At 44.6% G+C, this 18,178-nt stretch overlaps 1 protein-coding gene across 3 annotated transcripts in view; it reads right to left on the bottom strand.

The window, feature by feature from the left end:
* Positions 1–18,178, bottom strand: part of LOC310692613 (parathyroid hormone 2 receptor-like) — a 45,594-nt gene that overhangs the window by 10,904 nt on the left and 16,512 nt on the right. For all 3 annotated transcript variants that reach the window (XM_083473556.1, XM_083473557.1, XM_083473558.1), the window contains 4 exons: positions 17,387–17,540; positions 12,404–12,464; positions 2,803–2,869; positions 730–824 (listed from right to left, as the gene is read on the bottom strand). In XM_083473556.1, the coding sequence (XP_083329682.1) occupies positions 730–824; positions 2,803–2,869; positions 12,404–12,464; positions 17,387–17,540 (377 nt within the window). The remainder of the gene's footprint in view (positions 1–729; positions 825–2,802; positions 2,870–12,403; positions 12,465–17,386; positions 17,541–18,178) is intronic.

Raw genomic sequence — 18,178 nt, 5'->3', positions numbered from 1 at the left:
CCATGATATAGAACAAGGCAGTGTCATTCCCACGGGGCCATTCTCAATTAGAGACACTGCAGGGCTGTCTTTTTGTTGCAGTTCAGCCACCACCTGAACCTCTGGCAAATCCCTTTTTCATCAGTAAAAAGAAAGGCTCGCCACCTCTAAAAGTGACAGATATCTATAGAAGCTATTCCCTCCCTCTCCAAGAAAGGTCAGAGCTGAATACTTCAGCCCAGGATAACACTCACATTAAGGAGTTTATGCTCAGGGAGGCTTGCAATGCTTAAGATGAGTGGAGAAGTATTCTATCTTAAAAATGCTTCTAGCCAATTTTTAAACAGCTCTCCTTTTTCAGCCTTCTTGAAATCTGCCTCACATCAGAAGTATACAGCTGACAAATATTGATTATATTCCTAATTCATACTTGAAAATCTTCATATAAATATATATGCATCTGATTTAAAATTATGATAAGTGATGTTTGAGAGCCACTCTTGGAGCTGGATGCCTCTGGGAATGATGAAATCAATTAGCATATAAGTTACATTAATATATACATTGAAGAAGTGAATTATTCATATGGGGAGTTGGCAAAACTAGTATTTTCTCTGGGGATGTTTTCAGCATAAGAAATAAGTTATAGCCCTTGACGTATTCAGAAGTAGTATTGCATTCTGACAGTTCCTCAGCTCTCTGAGGGGCAACTGGAAAACAAAGACACAACTTAATTTAGTAGAGGCTTACCTATATTGCTTCCTTACGTCGTAGCCAACAGCATTTGTCTCCCAAATTTTTGTCGCCAGAGCCCGTACAGTATTGAGGAACAGAATAAAGTTTAGCTGTAAAACAGTTTACAGGTGTGTGTTATTATTCCCACTATCCCTTTAGAAATATCAACTGCTTGCCTCTATAACAGCGGAGGCAGACTTTGGTCTTCAGTCTTTCAAGTTTCAGCGGTGCCCTGTGCAAGGTCAAAATTTGCCCCCCCCCCCATGCCTTCTATTTTACACCTGCACTAAGTCATAGTTGTGGTGCCCTGTAGCGCTGTGCCCCCCCCCCAGCAGCTTGGCACCCAGTGTGGGGAACTGACTGTGCTGCCCTAAATCTGCCTCTGATAACTGGAAGGTTTTGAGGGCATCGTGCATCTGGAATTTAGGAGCAGGAAATGATTCCCCATTCATTTCCATTTCTGTTGAGATGATTACATCGTTAAGCCAATCCAGGCTGACAAGCCCAGGCTCCAAACTGCCCAGTTCCCGACATTACTGCACTTAACCTTCCCCAGTTTCTTCCCAGTCCACCCCCCTTCCATTGACTTGGCATCATGCCCATGGGCTAATGTGTGAAGTGGAAAACTGGAATGAGCAGCACAGAAACTCAATGAAGCATTTGAGTGAGAATACGCCTCTCCAACAGATGCAGTTAGGGACGCTCCCTGGGTGGCATCCGTTAATATTCCAGGATCATAGCTGTCAACTTACAGATTTGAAAATAAGGGACCAGCAGCCTCAAAAATATGGGATCAGCAGCCAAAATAAGGGATTTTAGTCAACCACCTCCTTTCCCCCATAACAGTCAATCGAAGGAGCCTCCAAAACAAATCCAAAAGCTCCCCCCACAAGATCGCCACCCGCCATTGTACTCAACCAGCTCCTTTCCTTTTCCCCCACCATGTGCCCCCGCTCTAGACAAACCTTTTCCCCTGCAAGGGTGAGTGGGCCGTCGATGACGTATCCATCCGATTCCGAGCACAGGTATGTTCAACTTCTGAGCCCCTCCAAGCCAAAGGCAGAAAGCCCAGCCAGCAGCCAAACGAAGCCTCAAGTGGTGGTTCCCACAGCGCAGCAACCCAGCAAAGGGGATGCAGCAAGGAAAACCACCATCACCTCTCCACTGGGAAGTGCTGAGCAAAGGTGAGTCCCCAGGCAACGCAGCCGATTTGATTGGCACAAGGCATGCAAGCTCCACCCCCCCCAGTCGTTCTTAGACTCCTTATTGGGTGAGCAACACAGCCAAGCAACACAGTTGGAGCCTCCCTCCTCCCTGGCTGGCCAGCAGGGAGGGAGGGAGAGGAGCTGCTTCCTTTGAAGCCCAGGAAATTTAAGGGACATCATCAATAAGGGACAGCAGCGGGAAACGGCGCTGGAATAAGGGAGTTTCCCGCCAAATAAGGGATGGTTGACCGCTATGTCCAGGATGCAAGTCCAGATTGTAGCCTAAAAGCAAATGGCAGGTCAGGGCCAACATAATCCAAGCTACAAATATTCTGCAACCAGATATTAACACACCTGCAGCTCAGTCCTGCCAAAACAGACCACAGCGAGCCTCAAGCAAGCGGCCATTCAAGCTGGCCCGGCCTGTTCCCATAACAAGGACACATTGCCCTTGCTAGTATTGCTATTGACCATAGCAGGGCAGAGATCAGCAGATGAAGCTTTTGCTGGCCATGGCGGTGCAGTGAACCAGGAGAAATCTCTTCCTGTTTGCTCCACCACCACCTGTGTAACTTCTAGAGCAATGACTTAAAGAAACCTTTCTCAAGTTCCCTTTAAGAAACAACACCAAAAAGGGAGAAGAGTAAGGATTTCAATGAGTCTTCCCTCATCAGGACCCTGGGATGGTGGGATGTCATCCCCCCCACCCCCACTGAACCCTCATAGTCAGTAAGAATGATAGGAAGATGCAGAAATTGCTTGGCTCCCTATCTATTCTTTGTACTGGTTGTTTACATCACCCCTGAACTACTGCCATCAATTACGGATAGACAGAGGCTATTTTCAATGTTCACTAAAAATAAATACATATGAATAATCCTACCCCAATCGCTACTAAAACTGGAGCTTGGTAAATCCATTTTATATCTCCAGCACTGAGTTCCCAGCACCTGCGAAATCAAGAACATTTCTACATCAATCAACAGAGCAGGAATAAGTGGCCAAACAGTATATTCTTTCCATAGTTGGGTAAGGCTCTATTAATTATGGAGGGTGCACAGAAAAAGCATTTCAGGCTTTTTAAAAAATCGGCTTTAAGATTCTTCACTATTAACAAACAAATGCAGATTTTGGGGAGCAGTAACAAATGAGTATCACACAGGGTGGAAATTGCCACTCTCATTACAATTCAAGGCAACCCATTGAATAATTAAAGATTATGAAGATGAGGCCCAGTTCTTGGAAACAGCAAAATGGTGTAAATGGCCCCCCACTCTGACTATGCCACTTGAATTATAAAGCAATAAAGCCCAGTAACATGCTGCTCACACCATCTTTTTCGTGAGAACTAGGCTTAATCATAGTCTTCTGAGCCTAAATGCCACATTCAATTCATTGTGTTGGGTTTTCTATTTTTATATTTCAAACATTTATGTCCTGCCTTTCAGTGACCGGTCAGCATTCCCAGGACAACTCATTAAATAGTTTGTTTCTTTGTTTTGTAATACAAAAAAAGGACAAAGAAAAGAGCAGCTTAAAATAATTTCGAAGGTTGGCAGAATAATTTCAAAGGTTGTCAAGCCTTTAAAATAAAGAGGTATTTGCCTTGTCCTGAAGTCCTAGCAAAGAAGGCAGCAGGCCTAGAAGCAAGGCTCAGGAGTTTGGCAACCAAGAAGCAGATGCAAACATCACAAGCTTGTAGAGCAAAACCCAAGGTGGAAAAGATTTCCGGGCTGGCCCGCCCTTCACAAAGATGTCCTCAAATAAACTGAGGCCTGCTCCCTGCAAGGGATCTCGTCCAAAAGCAAGCTTTTACTTCCAATTTAATTTTTCCTGGGATCATGTCTTCAAAGCAGTACCCTAGCAGAAAGAAACACCCCCATTTCTCAGCTACGAGACTGCTTTGAAGATCCGTCCCAGGACAGAAATGGGAAGCCTGCAACCCTAGATGTTATCAAACTACAATTCCCACAATCCCCAGCCACCGGACACGCTGTTTGGGGAAGATGGGAGGTGGAGTCCAATCTGAATGGCTACTGTTATGTACTGAAGTTCTCACCCTGGGCCAGCAGGGGGATACTGTAGATAGTTTTCACTCAGGTCCACATATGCAAATAAGGGATTGAAAGTGATGTTCAGTGTTTGGATAGTTACAGAAAATGGTTACTGTTGCGTTCTAGTGGAGCTCTATATAAGCAGGCTGGCTGAAGCCTTCAGTTCAGTTCTGTTCTGGCCTGTGAATAAACAAGATCTGTTTGAAGAATCGCTGTGTCGTCTGATATGTTCACCCACAACTTAACAGCTACAGGCTCCCCATTCCAGATTTCCAACATAGCACAGGAGCGCAGAGCACACAACAGGGTCTCATATTGACAGGAAACGAATCCCCGACTCAAAAATTCATTTCTGTTCAAATGTGAAAAATGCTAAAAGAAAGTTCCCTTTTAAAATCATTTGCTGCAAAACCCCTGGGTGACTTCCAGCCATTGTGGCAAACTTGATTGTCATATACAGAGGAGCAGCATCGGTTGGCTGGCTCAGGGATCTCACTGGATCGGTTTCCCATTGAAATGCTGGCATTCTCCAAGTGCTTAGTGGAGCAGAAAAGAGGCATTTTGCAGCTGAAAACAGAACTTTTGTTTTAACCCAATCCAACACCTGTAGCAAAAGGCTGAACAAATGGAACTTGGCTTTTTTTTAGGGATGGTGTGGGTGTTTGAGAGTGCATGTGCTCAGAAAGGTGAGCCTCTTTGCTTACTGAATCATTAAAATAGCCCCAATCCAAGATGGGCAAGCCTCTTTCAGCACATTCTTACTCACATTGTAACCTGCACCCACCTCCAGTGTTTGCAAATGGAGATCACGAGGCTAGAAAGCGCTTACAGCTCCAGGCTGCAAATGGCAGCCAGCTCCACACATTAAGGTCCAATAATGGCATACTAGAACCAGCCCTGTAAAATCAAATACAGAGGCAAAAGACTGAAACCTGCTCTCTTGCCAAGCTCTGGCAATCGCCTTAGCAAATTAAAGTTTTCACCTGTGGTTGAAACTGCCCAAGGAAGGAGCAAATTTAATGATCTGGAGGTGGGTGTTCCAAAGGATAGGTGCCACAGCAGAGAAGGCCCTGATGACCTTCTCTAAAGACTAACCACAAATAAATGGAGAATAAGCTTTTTGAGATATGGAAGATGTTGGCTGGTTAGGGCTTTAAAGTTAAGAGCCAGGACTTCGAACTGGGTCTGGAAGCTAATGGATTATGAATCCAGACATATAAATACTAGAGCAATATACAGTGGTACCTTGGTTCTCAAACAACTTGGAACCCAAACACTGCAAACCTGGAAGAAAGTGTTCCGGTTTGCGAACTTTCTTCAGAAGCCAAATGTGCTCCCGTTTTGAGTGTTACATTTCCGTTTTGAGTGTTACACTTCTGATTTGAGTGCCACGCTTCCGTTTTGAGTGTTACGCTGAGGTCTGTCTGTTTTTGCTATTTATTTTGCGCTTTCGTTTTTGTGACTGTGTGAAACCCAGTTCAGCTACTGATTGATTGATTTTGTGACTGCAGTGCATTGTTTATTGCTTTCATTTCATGGATCAATGTTGTGGTTCGAGGACCCGACCCCCGCAATGTGAAATGAATATGCAAGGACATGTGATATAAGGTTAATGGGCAAGAAAAGGCCACAACTTTATTGATTACAGCAGTGAAAAGGTATTGGCTTAGGCATTGGATGTCTAAAACAAGTGGGTTTATTCACCAGTAGGTGGAGCCTGTTGATGCTAATCCAACTATAGGCTCTCCCCTGATGTCACCGAGGGTCGTGCCATGGCCTCCCGCCAATCAAGCATCGGACAGAACACACGACCGCCAGATTCCTTTAACGGAATACCCAAAAATTGAAGGCATAGGCGATGGCCACACCTAGCCCTTCGACACACCACAACACATTATTCCAATGCCTAACCTACCCACCAATACCACGAAAGTTGTGACGATTGCTACAAGGTAGGCGAAAAAACCAAAAAAGCCTAATGCCAAATGGAAAAATTCCTACTAGGCCCCCTAGACAACCAGGGCGACCAACCTAAGGTCCATAGCAAGGCCAATGAACTAAACCCTGAGCTCAAAGGGAGTGGAGGGTGGGTGACTCGCGACGAGATGACGGCAAAGAATGAGGCCGAGGAGAGGCTGGCGCCGCCGCAAAAGGCTGCTGAACACGCCCCCTCGGAGGCACCTGGTTGGGTGTCTGCCAAGGGGCGTGGGCGCGAGCCAGGTGAGAGGAGGAGGCAGGGGGCTAATGCCCCCTGCTAGGGGCGGAGCTCGGGCTCCCGCCCACAACCACTCCCCTCTCTTCCAGGGAGGAGAGTCTGTCTCATTAGATAGTAAAATTCATGTGAAATTGCTGTTTTTGGGGTTGTTTTTAAAAGTCTGGAACAGATTAATCCATTTTGCATTACTTTCTATGGGAAAGCATGCCTTGGTTTTGGAACGGACTTCCAGAACACATTAAGTTTGAGAACCAAGGTACCACTGTAGTTTCTCTTACGTATACCAGCCGTGCCCTGGGAGAACAACTTCTGTGTGATCATGCCCTTCTCTTTCACAGAAGGAGAGAGAACAAATATAGCAGGCCTGCAACCCGCCTGCAATGACTGAATTTTGTGCCCGCTGACTTGTGGTAGCTGAACATTTCAGAGCAATTTAAAAGCCTGAAACATTTCTTTTTAAGCAAACAGCATTTAGTTTAAACCTCAACAGGTGAAAGAGGCGAAAGATTCATATGATCTGAAGAGAGAGGTTGTTTCAGCAAGGAAATGCAACACTTTCTTCACATAATGAAGAAGAAATTGAGGACACATCACATCCACTGGCTAGTAATTGCTCATTAGGGGTGAGTTGTCTGATTAATAATTTTGTATAAGGTTAAGCTTTTCTAGCATAGTTCTGTCTCCAGAGGTACCTTTGGGGCACTGTAATAGCGAGGAGAACTATTATTACTGTTAAAGGAATACTCTTGCTCATAATGTATTCTTGTATTCTTATAATTTCCTTCCCCAGGATGCATTGATACTCTGCAAGAAAACATTTAACAGGGGCATGATCCAATGCTGGAGGTGAAGCGGGAAGGTGCTGCCCTGGTCAGACAGTGTGCACAGTGCTCACCCCCACTTGCCACCCCCAACCAAGTTTTACTTATTGGAGAACATAGGCAAGATTTCCACTGTGGGTGCCCGGCGGGTGGACAGGCAGCCCAAGAGCCCTACATCGGAGGGGTGTTCCTGTTCCAGGAAGCTGGTGCCTGGGCACACATCTGGAGGATTTGGGGAGGGGGGAGTAAGTGACGTGCACCAGGCTGGCTGCCCATCAGCACCCACCTAGCTGCCCAGATGTCAGCCACCGGAGCTGCAGCCATCACACACACTCAATGAGCACCCACAATATTGGACAGAGCCCTGGCACTCCTGCTGGGGACAAACAGCTGCAGCTTCTGGGTTCTGGTGCAACCTCACAACAGCCTTCGTGGGCACACAGATTGGGAGATCCCAGTGGGAGCAATGGGGTAGGGGCATGACCGCAGAAGCACCCTTGGATTCTGCCACCTGAGGCAACTGCCTAATGGAACACTCCTGCAGGCCCCACGGCCTCTCTGGCAACTGGAACAGCTACGCAGCATTCTTGGGAAGGGGTCCTGGTGTTCTGGGACTCACAGCTGCTCTCTTGTGAGCACCCGGTCTTAGCATAGTAAATGTTATGTACTGAAGTTCTCACCCTGGGCCAGCAGGGGGGTGTTGTAGATAGTTATGCAAATGAAGGATCGAAAGTGACATTCAGTGATTGGATAGTTTGTATGCAAATGAAGGATCGAAAGTGACGTTCAGTGATTGGATAGTTTTAGAAAGTTGTTACAGTAACGAGGTACTGGAGCTCTATATAAGCAGGCTGACTGAGCCCTTCAGTTCAGTTCTGTTCTGGCCTCCGAATAAAGAAGAGCTGTTTGAAGAATCGCTGTGTCGTCTGATATGTTCACCCACCACTTAACAGTAAAGCAGCCCAGATGCCTCCTCACCTCCTCATAATGTTTATTAAGTTCTTTAATCTGTAATTAGTAGAAATATTAAGATTAAAGAACATAAAAAGCACGTCTGAAAGGAGCAGCCCTCATACAGAAATCCTGTCTCGTCGCAAGACAGAGCAGAAAGAAAAAGTACAATAGTACCAGAGATGGAAGTCACACAGACAGGCTTCCTTTCTCACAGAACAGAAAGTAAACAAGAGGATCAGATGATCCTTGCAATGGGAGGAGTGAAATACTAACACTGCCTTGGTCTGCCTTGTGGCAACAGGTATCTGCAACGGGACAGTCAGGGGCTTTCCATTTTCTATCTACTTGGGCACATACCATCTGCTGTCAGCAGCTGACATCCCTGGGCACTGCCAGTGCCCCTAAGTCCCAAAGCCCATCGTTGATGCCTGCCCTGGCCCTTCCTGGTAAATGCTAGCTGGTACTCTGAGCAACATAGGGCTGCTGGGTGTAGTCCTGTCGCACTATGCTTCTCAGTGCTGTCCCAGACTTCTCCACCTTGCAGGGCTTTTGGATCCATGGAAGGCCCAAAACAGCCAGAGATCATGTGCCAATGCCACATCCCAGACAGGAGGCGGTTGGCCCCTCGCTCAGCTTTCGCCCCATTCTCTTTCGGCAACTCCTCTTTCTCCACCTCCTCACCGTTTCCCTTTAGTAAGCGATCGGGTAAATTTCCAGCAGTGGGAAATAAATGGAGAGGAGGAATGACTACCATGTGCAAATTAGTTAATGGGTGCTTTAAAGGAAAAGGAAAAGAGGGGATTTATATCAGCTGCTTGTTAGCCGCTGCTGGAGCTCAGGAAGTGGGAAAGGAGACAAAAAACACCTTTCTGAGTGCCGAGAACAGTGAATGGCTGGCTGATTTAAATCCCCTTTTTTATTTTCTTTTTTGATAAACCACCAGCTAATTTGCACACAATGTTCATTAAGTGTAGCATATGGGCGAGCCTGCTCTTTCAACTCAAAAATCACTGCAATGGAATATATGGAACAGGAGAAGTAGAACTGGGTGGGTTACTTGGTGCAGGGAAAAGCGGGGGGGAGGGGAATGTGTGTACTACAGCCCTAAACTCAGATTATTCCTCCACCACCACCACCCTTTCGAAGTGATGTATGGAAGTGAGAGCTGGACCATAAAGAAGGCTGATCGCCAAAGAATGGATGCTTTTGAATTATGGTGCTGGAGGAGACTCTTGAGAGTCCCATGGACTGCAAGAAGATCAAACCTATCCATTCTGAAGGAAATCAGCCCTGAGTGCTCACTGGAAGGACAGATCGTGAAGCTGAGGCTCCAATACTTTGGCCACCTCATGAGAAGAGAAGACTCCCTGGAACAGACCCTGATGTTGGGAAAGATGGAGGGCACAAGGAGAAGGGGACGACAGAGGACGAGATGGTGGGACAGTGTTCTCGAAGCTACCAGCATGAGTTTGACCAAACTGTGGGAGGGAGTGGAAGACAGGAGTGCCTAGCGTGCTCTGGTCCATGGGGTTACGAAGAGTCGGACATGACTAAACGACTAAACAACAACAACAAAATGTGTGCACAGCAGTCATTTCCCTTAAAAAATAACCTTAAATACAAAAAGGGGCGGTGGAGGGGGTAGAAATCATTTTCCCCTGAGGTTAGGAAGGCCCACAGAAGGAAAACTAGTAGGAGCAATCAGAGCAATTGTGACTTTTTAATGTTAACTGGTGACAAAGTGAGAACAAGCAAGCCGAGCAGGAATCTATTTATTTAAACATACAAGGGGGCTTATGCCCATTGTTTGCATCCCTGGCCAGTGTGTGAAGGGGCTCTCTGCACGTACTTCAATAATACGCATGCTGGCTGAGAGCACAGGGGTGTGTTCCTGCAGCACAAAGCAGCAGGCGACAAGGCTGCCTTCTCTTCAGGCTGGGCTCAACTCTTGATTCCGACCTTCCCCTCTAGTCGGAGGACCAGAGGCAAGGAACAAAACTGCTAGCACATTTGCAAAGCTAAGCAGGGTCTGGTGTGGTTTCACATTGGATGGGAGACTGTGTGCTGAGATTTCCTGCATTGCAGGGGGTTAGACTAGATGACCCACAGGGTCCCTTCCAACTCTACCATTCTGTGGTTCAATGATTCTAAGCTATTTGTCCTCAGATTGGCTTCTGAAACCTCAGCTGCTGATAGATAACAGCATCTGTCTGTAGCTTGCAACTCACTCTAGAAGGCTGTCCAAGCAAGGAGCATGGCCTGTGAAAAAGAATTAATTGTCCTTATAACCAGTTATCTTGCTCTCTTTTTAAAGAGAGAAATAAAAAGTTTTCAATTACCTTTTCCTTCTCAAAGCAATCCAGTCTAGCAAGTGCCAATTTTTTATATCAGCAGGACTCCTGACTGATCATACGTGGCATGTCTGATCCTTAGGGAGCTTACTATAATTTTCTCCAGATATTTGCTAATTTATTATTTCAGTGAGGCAAATTTGAGAGAGAGAACGAATGGACTTGGACACATTACAGCCCTAATGAAGCACTGTTAGGCACCATTGATTTAGGTGGGAGAGGTTTAAGTATGGGATCCTTAAATTTTGTATTTTCATCAATGGTCTCATGGCCTTCCAGCAAACGATGCAACAGCCTTTCTGACTCTAAGTAGCTCCGGGTGTGACTAGTCCTAGACAGGAACATGCTCAGGAATCCTCAAGGTACAGAATCTTCAGTCACACAGCAGAGAAAAAGAGGGATATAAATGAAGTAAGGTGGCATTTCATATTGCTTAACTCTGGCTGGATTGCACCTTTGATAGCTACCTCGCGGAATATAATGGCAAACAAAAAACTGCCTCAAAGCCCCACCTTTTTGGCTCCTGATCTAGGTAGGATGATATGCTTGCCCTCTTTTTGTGTGGTCTTCAGCTGGATCAGGAGCCACAAGTTTCCCCCACATGTTAAGCGGGTGGTGGTGGTAAACAAGAAAACTTAGTGTCAGCAATAAGCGGTTGCTGAGGAGAAGTGGGGGGCAAGGGGTGTGTGACTGGGATAATTTTCCCCAGTATAAGGGCTCTACGCTTCCACTTGCCCCATGCCTAGAAAGCAGGGGTGTGAGGGGTTTTGCCTCTGCCCCACTGCTTTCCTCGGGAAAATCCACTCTTTGGTGCTAAATCAGAACAAACAGCAATCCATGGAAACCTTGCCAAAGAGCAGTTTTCCTGAGGGGGAAAGCAGCCGGGGAAGAGGAAGTTTGGATAAGCCCCCAGTCGAGGCAATTCAAGCCAAGTGCATTCAGAAAGCACCACTGCTCAAAGATCTGTCTGAGGGGTTGGAAAGAAACAAGTCTGCAATAAGTGAAATATATCTCACTGCTCCAAATGAGATAAACATATATCGATATCGCTGTGACATTTAAATACGGTGTTCCAGATGCAAAAGAAGAGAGGGCTTTTGCAACCTTAACAGAAGAGGGAATTTCAGCCTCTGTGTCTTGAAAGGCAAGCCAAGCCTGCCTGGAGTTCTCTCCGACACAACCGTGAAAGGTGAAGGAGCCCCTTCCCCGTTCAACGTTCAGAACAGAACAGGGGAAGAATTAAATTTTAAAAACCGGGCTACAGTTTTCAAAAAGCCAGCTTGAAAAAAACATTTAGTAAAATTACTATAAATTTGTTTTATAGTGCCATTGTTCTCCGTAGCTACCTGCAATTTGGTTTTTGAAGGGATCAGAATTAACAAAAAACTTATAGCAATTACGTAGTTGTCAGCAGTTCGAAAGCACGTCAAAGTGCAAGTAGATAAATCGGTACCACTACGGTGGGAAGGTAAACGGTGTTTCTGTGCGCTGCTCTGGTTCGCCAGAAGTGGCTTAGTCATGCTGGACACATGACTCCCTCGGACAATAAAGCGAGATGAGCGCCGCAACCCCAGAGTCTTCCGCGACTGGACCTAATGGTCAGGGGTCCCTTTACCCTTTGCCAAATGATTCCAGGGTAGTTCACACTGATACATGAGCCAACATCAAATATGGACAGTTTACAATGGAACATATATGTAATAATAATAATGTTGACATTTATATGCCACTTATCTTGTCAGTGGATTGCCCAAGCCACTCTTGTAAACCGCTTCGATACACTCTTTTACAATCAAGCAGTGAATAAATTGCACGAAATAAATAACATTACAAAATACTTGCCTGTTTAAAACTTTTATAAATGGAGGCAATGTGGGAGGCCTGGTCTAAACAGGGACCTTGAGCATATTTTCCATTAACAGTCTCAGAAGGGTGCACTGCAGATCTATTTTCTTCAAACCGCTACCTTTGGTTCTATGTCAGTGTATACTCAAAATATATGCAGAACTTGAATGGCAGTGTGCCAGTCATCCATCGATTAAAAAAAAAAGGAAAGCTCAAGTAAACTCTCTTGACAGTGTTCCCTTACCTTGCATCTGCCACGGTTGCCCGGACCACTCCCCAGGCCACCACAAAAACAGCCGGAAACCCTACAAATATGAAAAATTCATTGCCAACTGTTAGAACAGATTTCTCTTGAGGAACAAAAGAATAATTTATAATGCTTTTCTGCTCACTCAGAGGATATTAACTGAAGCGTTTAGAAAGAGCAGGCACAAAAAAACCCAGACAGTGCCCTTTCCCCATGAACAAAGCAGAATGTCTGAAAGGTCACGATCCACAGCAAGCAAAAAAACCTTCAATTTCTGCTGATGACAAACTGCAGCTAGCCTGAAGCTCACCTGCTTCCCATCCCATCTCCTCCTCCACTAAGTTCACATTTCAATGACCGGTAACCAGTTTATATCATCATGCAAAGCCTAAACTATGGTCCGTTTTAACTAGGGTTTATTTAAAGAAGCCAGCTTCCTGACACCTGCTCTAGTGCAGATGAACGATTCGGATTAAAGTACACTACTTTATACTATCTGAATTAGATCTATAAAATCAGTTTTGGCCTTATACATCCCACTTAAGATATTTTGGGTATTCTGATCAATGCACTTTGGAGTAACAAAAAATTCCGGATTACGTGATGCTAAGAATTAATGAACTGTGAGATGGCTATGGAGGTTTCATTCAGAGGTTTGGGTGGGGGAAGCCTAAGGTATGTTTTATTTACAAAACATAAAAATACAAGAAAAGTGTTTATATCAAATGGATTGTAAAAAAACCCCAAAACCAAACCAAAAAAAAAACCAAACACATCCAAGAAATATGGCAATAAAAACCCATACATATCAGATTCAAAAATGCTATAAAATTATTACTTTAAGAGTTATAATGCTATCAAAAAAGGAGAAGAAGGCATGTGACCTAACATGATCATCTTCATCATCATCATGTTTATTGCAGTGCTTGAAGAACTCACCTTTTCAGGTAACTCTAAACTTAAGGGATATAACCATGTCCTACTTTGAAACAGACCCCTTGTACTTCTCTTTCCACTTTTTGAGCACTTGGTTGAAAGAATGTGGTCCATTTCTGAATAATGCTGTTTTGCACGGTATCTCCTCTCTGAACAGATAAGATATGTACCTTCACATCATTATAGCTACTGTATATAACCACTCTGGCACTGAAGGAGGAAGAGGTTTTTCCCCAATAATGAGCAATTGTCACCTTAGTGCCTACTGAATAAATTTATCGCTTCTTCCAAATCCGTGTCACTTAGCACTTGATGATTTAATAACACACCTACTGAATTCAGAGCAATTTCATAACCTGTAATTTGATGAATATAACACAGAACGGTTTTCCAATATTATTTTATCTTCAAACATTCCCAAAATAAATGTGAGTTTGTCCAAAGCTTATTTATTTTGGGACCCACACACCTCAGCAATTATTTTCTACATATTTTAGCTGTTGTTGGCATCTGTAAGAGTGTTATTATATTAGGATTTTATTATTATATAATTCCATTAGCTAATATTGAAACTCCCCCAACATAATAACCAGAGCTCCTTCAAATTAAACTCTAGCAATGAGATTTTGCAAGCACATGAAATATACCTAAATGAGTTCTAGTGGACATTGTTTGGTGCGTGGTTTGATCCTAGTAGTCTACTTGGAAATAAGTTCAATTTATTTCAATAGGACATATTTCCTAGTAAGGTATTTATAACCAGCCTAGAATAATATAATAATAGTGTTTATTTTAAAAGATCTTCTGCCAACATTAAATTGACTTAAAAGAGAGCTTGAGAGTAAAAAAGCGGCCATCTTTTAGCTCTTGAATCAGAACTTTGTGGCTTTAATAGCTCCAAGCTTAAGGGAAAATGCATTTAAAATTTGTCTTTAATGAAATCTGCCTCCAGGCAAATTGAAATTAATCTGTTGTTTCTGGTCGAACAAGAACTTGCAGGTTATGTTAGTGCTTCAGAGTCTCTCAGAAGTATTAAGCAGAGGCAATAGTCAGAAGCAAGGAATGTGATGATCAAATAAACATCTATCCTGCTAGATTCAAACACTATTTTGATTCGGTCTGATTCAGTGTAAGCCAGTTTCACATTATTATGTGTACCTCACCTCCCCAAACAGTGAAAGAACCAGGTGAATTTGGCATTTCGCTTTCAAAGGAATTAAAACTTATAGTTAGTCACGGTCCCTGCTTCACATCATTTTTGGAAACTCCTAGCCTTGCATCCTGACAAAATATAGCAGCCTTAGTTCTGATGGGAGCTTGTTAACGTAAATCACTCGGGGTCTAAGTTGTGCACAGAAACTTCCCTCACATCAAGGCTGCACACAGAAGCACTGACACAGCAGAGACAGGGAGTGGGCTGCCTCCCGCCTTAAGTGTCTCATTATCTAGACAGCTATTCAAGCACAAGCGAGAACTGCGACATGCGCGGAGGCATGGATAGAACAGAGAACAAGGCAGACAGAGGCCAAACAATCCTTTATGAGACACGGATGCTGCTAGCAAACTACAGACCAACAGACTCCTCATTTTCACTTGATGGTGGTAAAGCTGTGTCTGGACTGAACCATTTCAGGCAGCGCCCGAGGTCTCACATGACGGAATGGTCCTGAACTAAACGTAAGGAAGAAAAGGTCCAGGGTTCTCCTAGACATGGCAGGCTTCTCTAGGTGCTTTTCTGCGAAGCAGCATACCATCCTGTGAGCCTCTTGTCTTCAGTGGCAAGTCCACAAAAGGGATTTCACACCACAATGAGAGACCAGAGGGTTGCGGCAGCAGAGGTGGGCTTGAATCCTAAGACAGTTAACTCAAGGAAGTTCACAGAGGGAAGGGATGTTTCTTTTCTTCCCTTCAGACACTTGTGTCCCTAAAGCCTTTCTGCAAGGCTGTGGGCCGTCCTGCACAGGAGATGAGGAAGAGGGAGTTGCTGGACAATGGGTGATTTGCCACAAATCAGATTTGGATCCTGATATACATTATAAAGTCTCCCATCTGATGATTTTTTGGGTTGATTTTTAAAAAAAGATTTGGGCATTGCCATTGTAGCAAAAATGACAAATTATATATGACTCTGAGACTGCAAGGCGGTGCAAAAGATCAAAGATTTCTCACTAAAGTTTGTGTTACGTTGGAACAATAAATAATGTTAACGTTTTGCTCCTATTCACTATTTCTTGAGTACAATGATTATCTGATTAGAAGTTTTAGCATTTGGGAGACATTCTTTTGTGAAATATTCATGAAATAAATTTGTATCTAGGCTAAGGCTGCAATCCTAATTACATGGAAGTAAATCCTATTGCAGTGAGAGATTTTACCTTCTTGGGCTCCATGATCACTGCAGATGGTGACAGCAGTCACGAAATTAAAAGATGCCTGCTTCTTGGGAGAAAAACAACGACAAACCTAGACAGCATCTTAAAAAGTAGAGACATCACCTTGCCAACAAAGGTCCGTATAGTAAAATCTATGGTTTTCCCAGTAGTGATGTATGGAAGTGAGAGCTGGACCGTAAAGAAGGCTGATCGCCGAAGAATTGATGCTTTTGAATTATGGTGCTGGAGGAGACTCTTGAGAGTCCCATGGACTGCAAGAAGAACAAACCTATCCATTCTGAAGGAAATCAGCCCTGAGTGCTCACTGGAAGGACAGATCCTGAAGCTGAGGCGCCAAGACTTTGGCCACCTCATGAGAAGAGAAGACTCCCTGGAAAAGACCCTGATGTTGGGAAAGATGGAGGGTACAAGGAGAAGGGGACAACAGAGGACAATATGGTTGGACAGTGTTCTTGAAGCTACCAGCATGAGTTTGACCAAACTGCGGGAGGCAGTGGAAGACAGGAGTGCCTGGTGAGCTCTGGTCCATGGGGTCACGAAGAGTCGGACACGACTAAACAACAACAAAAATCCTATTGAACTTCTGAGTAAGCGTGCATACAATTGCACTGCATGTTCGTTCCACTTAAGTCCTGTTGAAATCATTGTGACTTAAGTCACAGCACCATCAGTCCTGCACGTCCTGTAAATCTGCTCTGGAGGGTTGAGGGAACTCCCCCAGAACAAATTTAGGGTGTGTGCAGGGAGAGGAGAGTGTTAGAATATTCCGTTCCACCTGAAGAGGAACAGGCATGACTGTTGTGTGTCACATGCCTGTTTACACTCCAGCACAGCTTGCTGGGAACTTCCGTTTGTGTGTATAGCTTTTGCCCTTTTGCTTGGGCACAAAGGAGAGCAGACATGTTTTTCCTTTGTCCTGATGCTGAATAAAATGCCTGTAAATACGCTTTACACAGCCTCTCTCTGCCCTTCCGTTGCGAAGAGTTCTTATCTCTCCTGGCTTGCGTGCCCAGCTTCTGGTGGCTTTTGAAGCTTGGGTCGCAGTTACATGCTGATCCAAGGTTTCGTGACAGCAGTCACGAAATTCGCACGGCTGCCGGCCGGTGGGCTGGAGCCAGATGGGGGCCTGCCAATTGCCCCTGTTCCCTTGGACGCATCCCAACAGAGAGGTAGGGAGTTCCAGTGCACAGCTAGAACTCCTTAGAATCATAGAATCATAGAGATGGAAGGGACCCCGGGAGTCATCCAGTCCACCCCCCCTGCAGTGCAGGAATCTCAGCTAAAGCATCCATGACAGATGGCTATCCTTGCAGTAGCAAAACCGATAAGCTGGGTATCACCCATACCAATTTTACTAGGACCTACCCGAAACTTATTTTGGCTGCAATCCTTGCACGCTTACCTGGGGAAATGTTCTGCAGAACACAGTGGGGCTTCTTCTTCAGTAAGCACCCTCAGCATTGCACTGCCAGTTTGGACCTAACTCACAAAACTGAGAAAATACGTAAACCACCCCCTTCTGATTTTGTGGTTTGCAAAAAGAATTTAAAATAAAAAATAGAAAAGCATTGCCCAAGAGTTAATGTTAGAATGGACAGCACTAATCTAGCTTTAAATGGAAAGATTTCAATGAGAGACAAATGTATCTTACCCCAGCCTGTTAAGATGAAACCCCACAGGTACTGGGTATCCGAAAAGAAAGCCACAAATATTAAGCTGTGCAGATAGAGGCCTTCAACCAGGATCCAGTAGTAGTTGGTCGTCAAGAAGTAAATAAACATCACCACAGTAATCTTGCACCAGACCTGTCAATCGGTTCAAAATAAAGCAGCACAGTTGTGGTGGTCAGGGAAACAGTTAAATGTAGTAGTATACTTGCATATTTATCCTAGTCTTCCAGTTTCAGTGGCCTTATTAATTTGGCATCAAGGCCAAGGCCAAGGCTATGACTCATGTTAACTAACGTTGTTCAGTAAGTTTTACTGTTCTTTGTCGTCCCCACACAAAGAATTGTTTCAATTCTGTATTAAATTGTGAGTCATATGTAATGGTTGTGAAAATAACGGGAGTCTGTTATGTGCTTTAAAAGCTACACAGTTATTGCCAGCTACTTAAAAACAGTCTCTTCCACCAGATCGACACTTTTGCAGCCGTTGTGCTGCCCACCAGTGCCACAATCAGTGTTTACGCAGTGACACAAAAGCTGTGAATTGAAGGCGTGCTTCCTCACATACCCAGACAGACCCATCAGGAAGCTGCAGCTCATTAAGGGCTTCTGTCCATGCCGTATGTGTCTTTATACACACAGCATATTGGTGGTGGTCAGCAGAAAGGGCTGGGCCAATAGTCAAGCTGCTTCCTAGACACTCCCTGTGGACATTTGCTCATGTGGAAGACCTTTGAGGGACCACCCTGAATGCTCTCAATGGATCAGAACTTCTCT

Source organism: Podarcis liolepis (assembly GCF_965112155.1).
Source record: "Podarcis liolepis genome assembly, chromosome: 1".
Taxonomy (NCBI): Eukaryota; Metazoa; Chordata; class Lepidosauria; order Squamata; family Lacertidae; genus Podarcis; species Podarcis liolepis.
The sequence above is the reverse complement of the archived record's forward strand: the minus strand, read 5'-3'. Positions and strand labels throughout refer to the sequence as shown.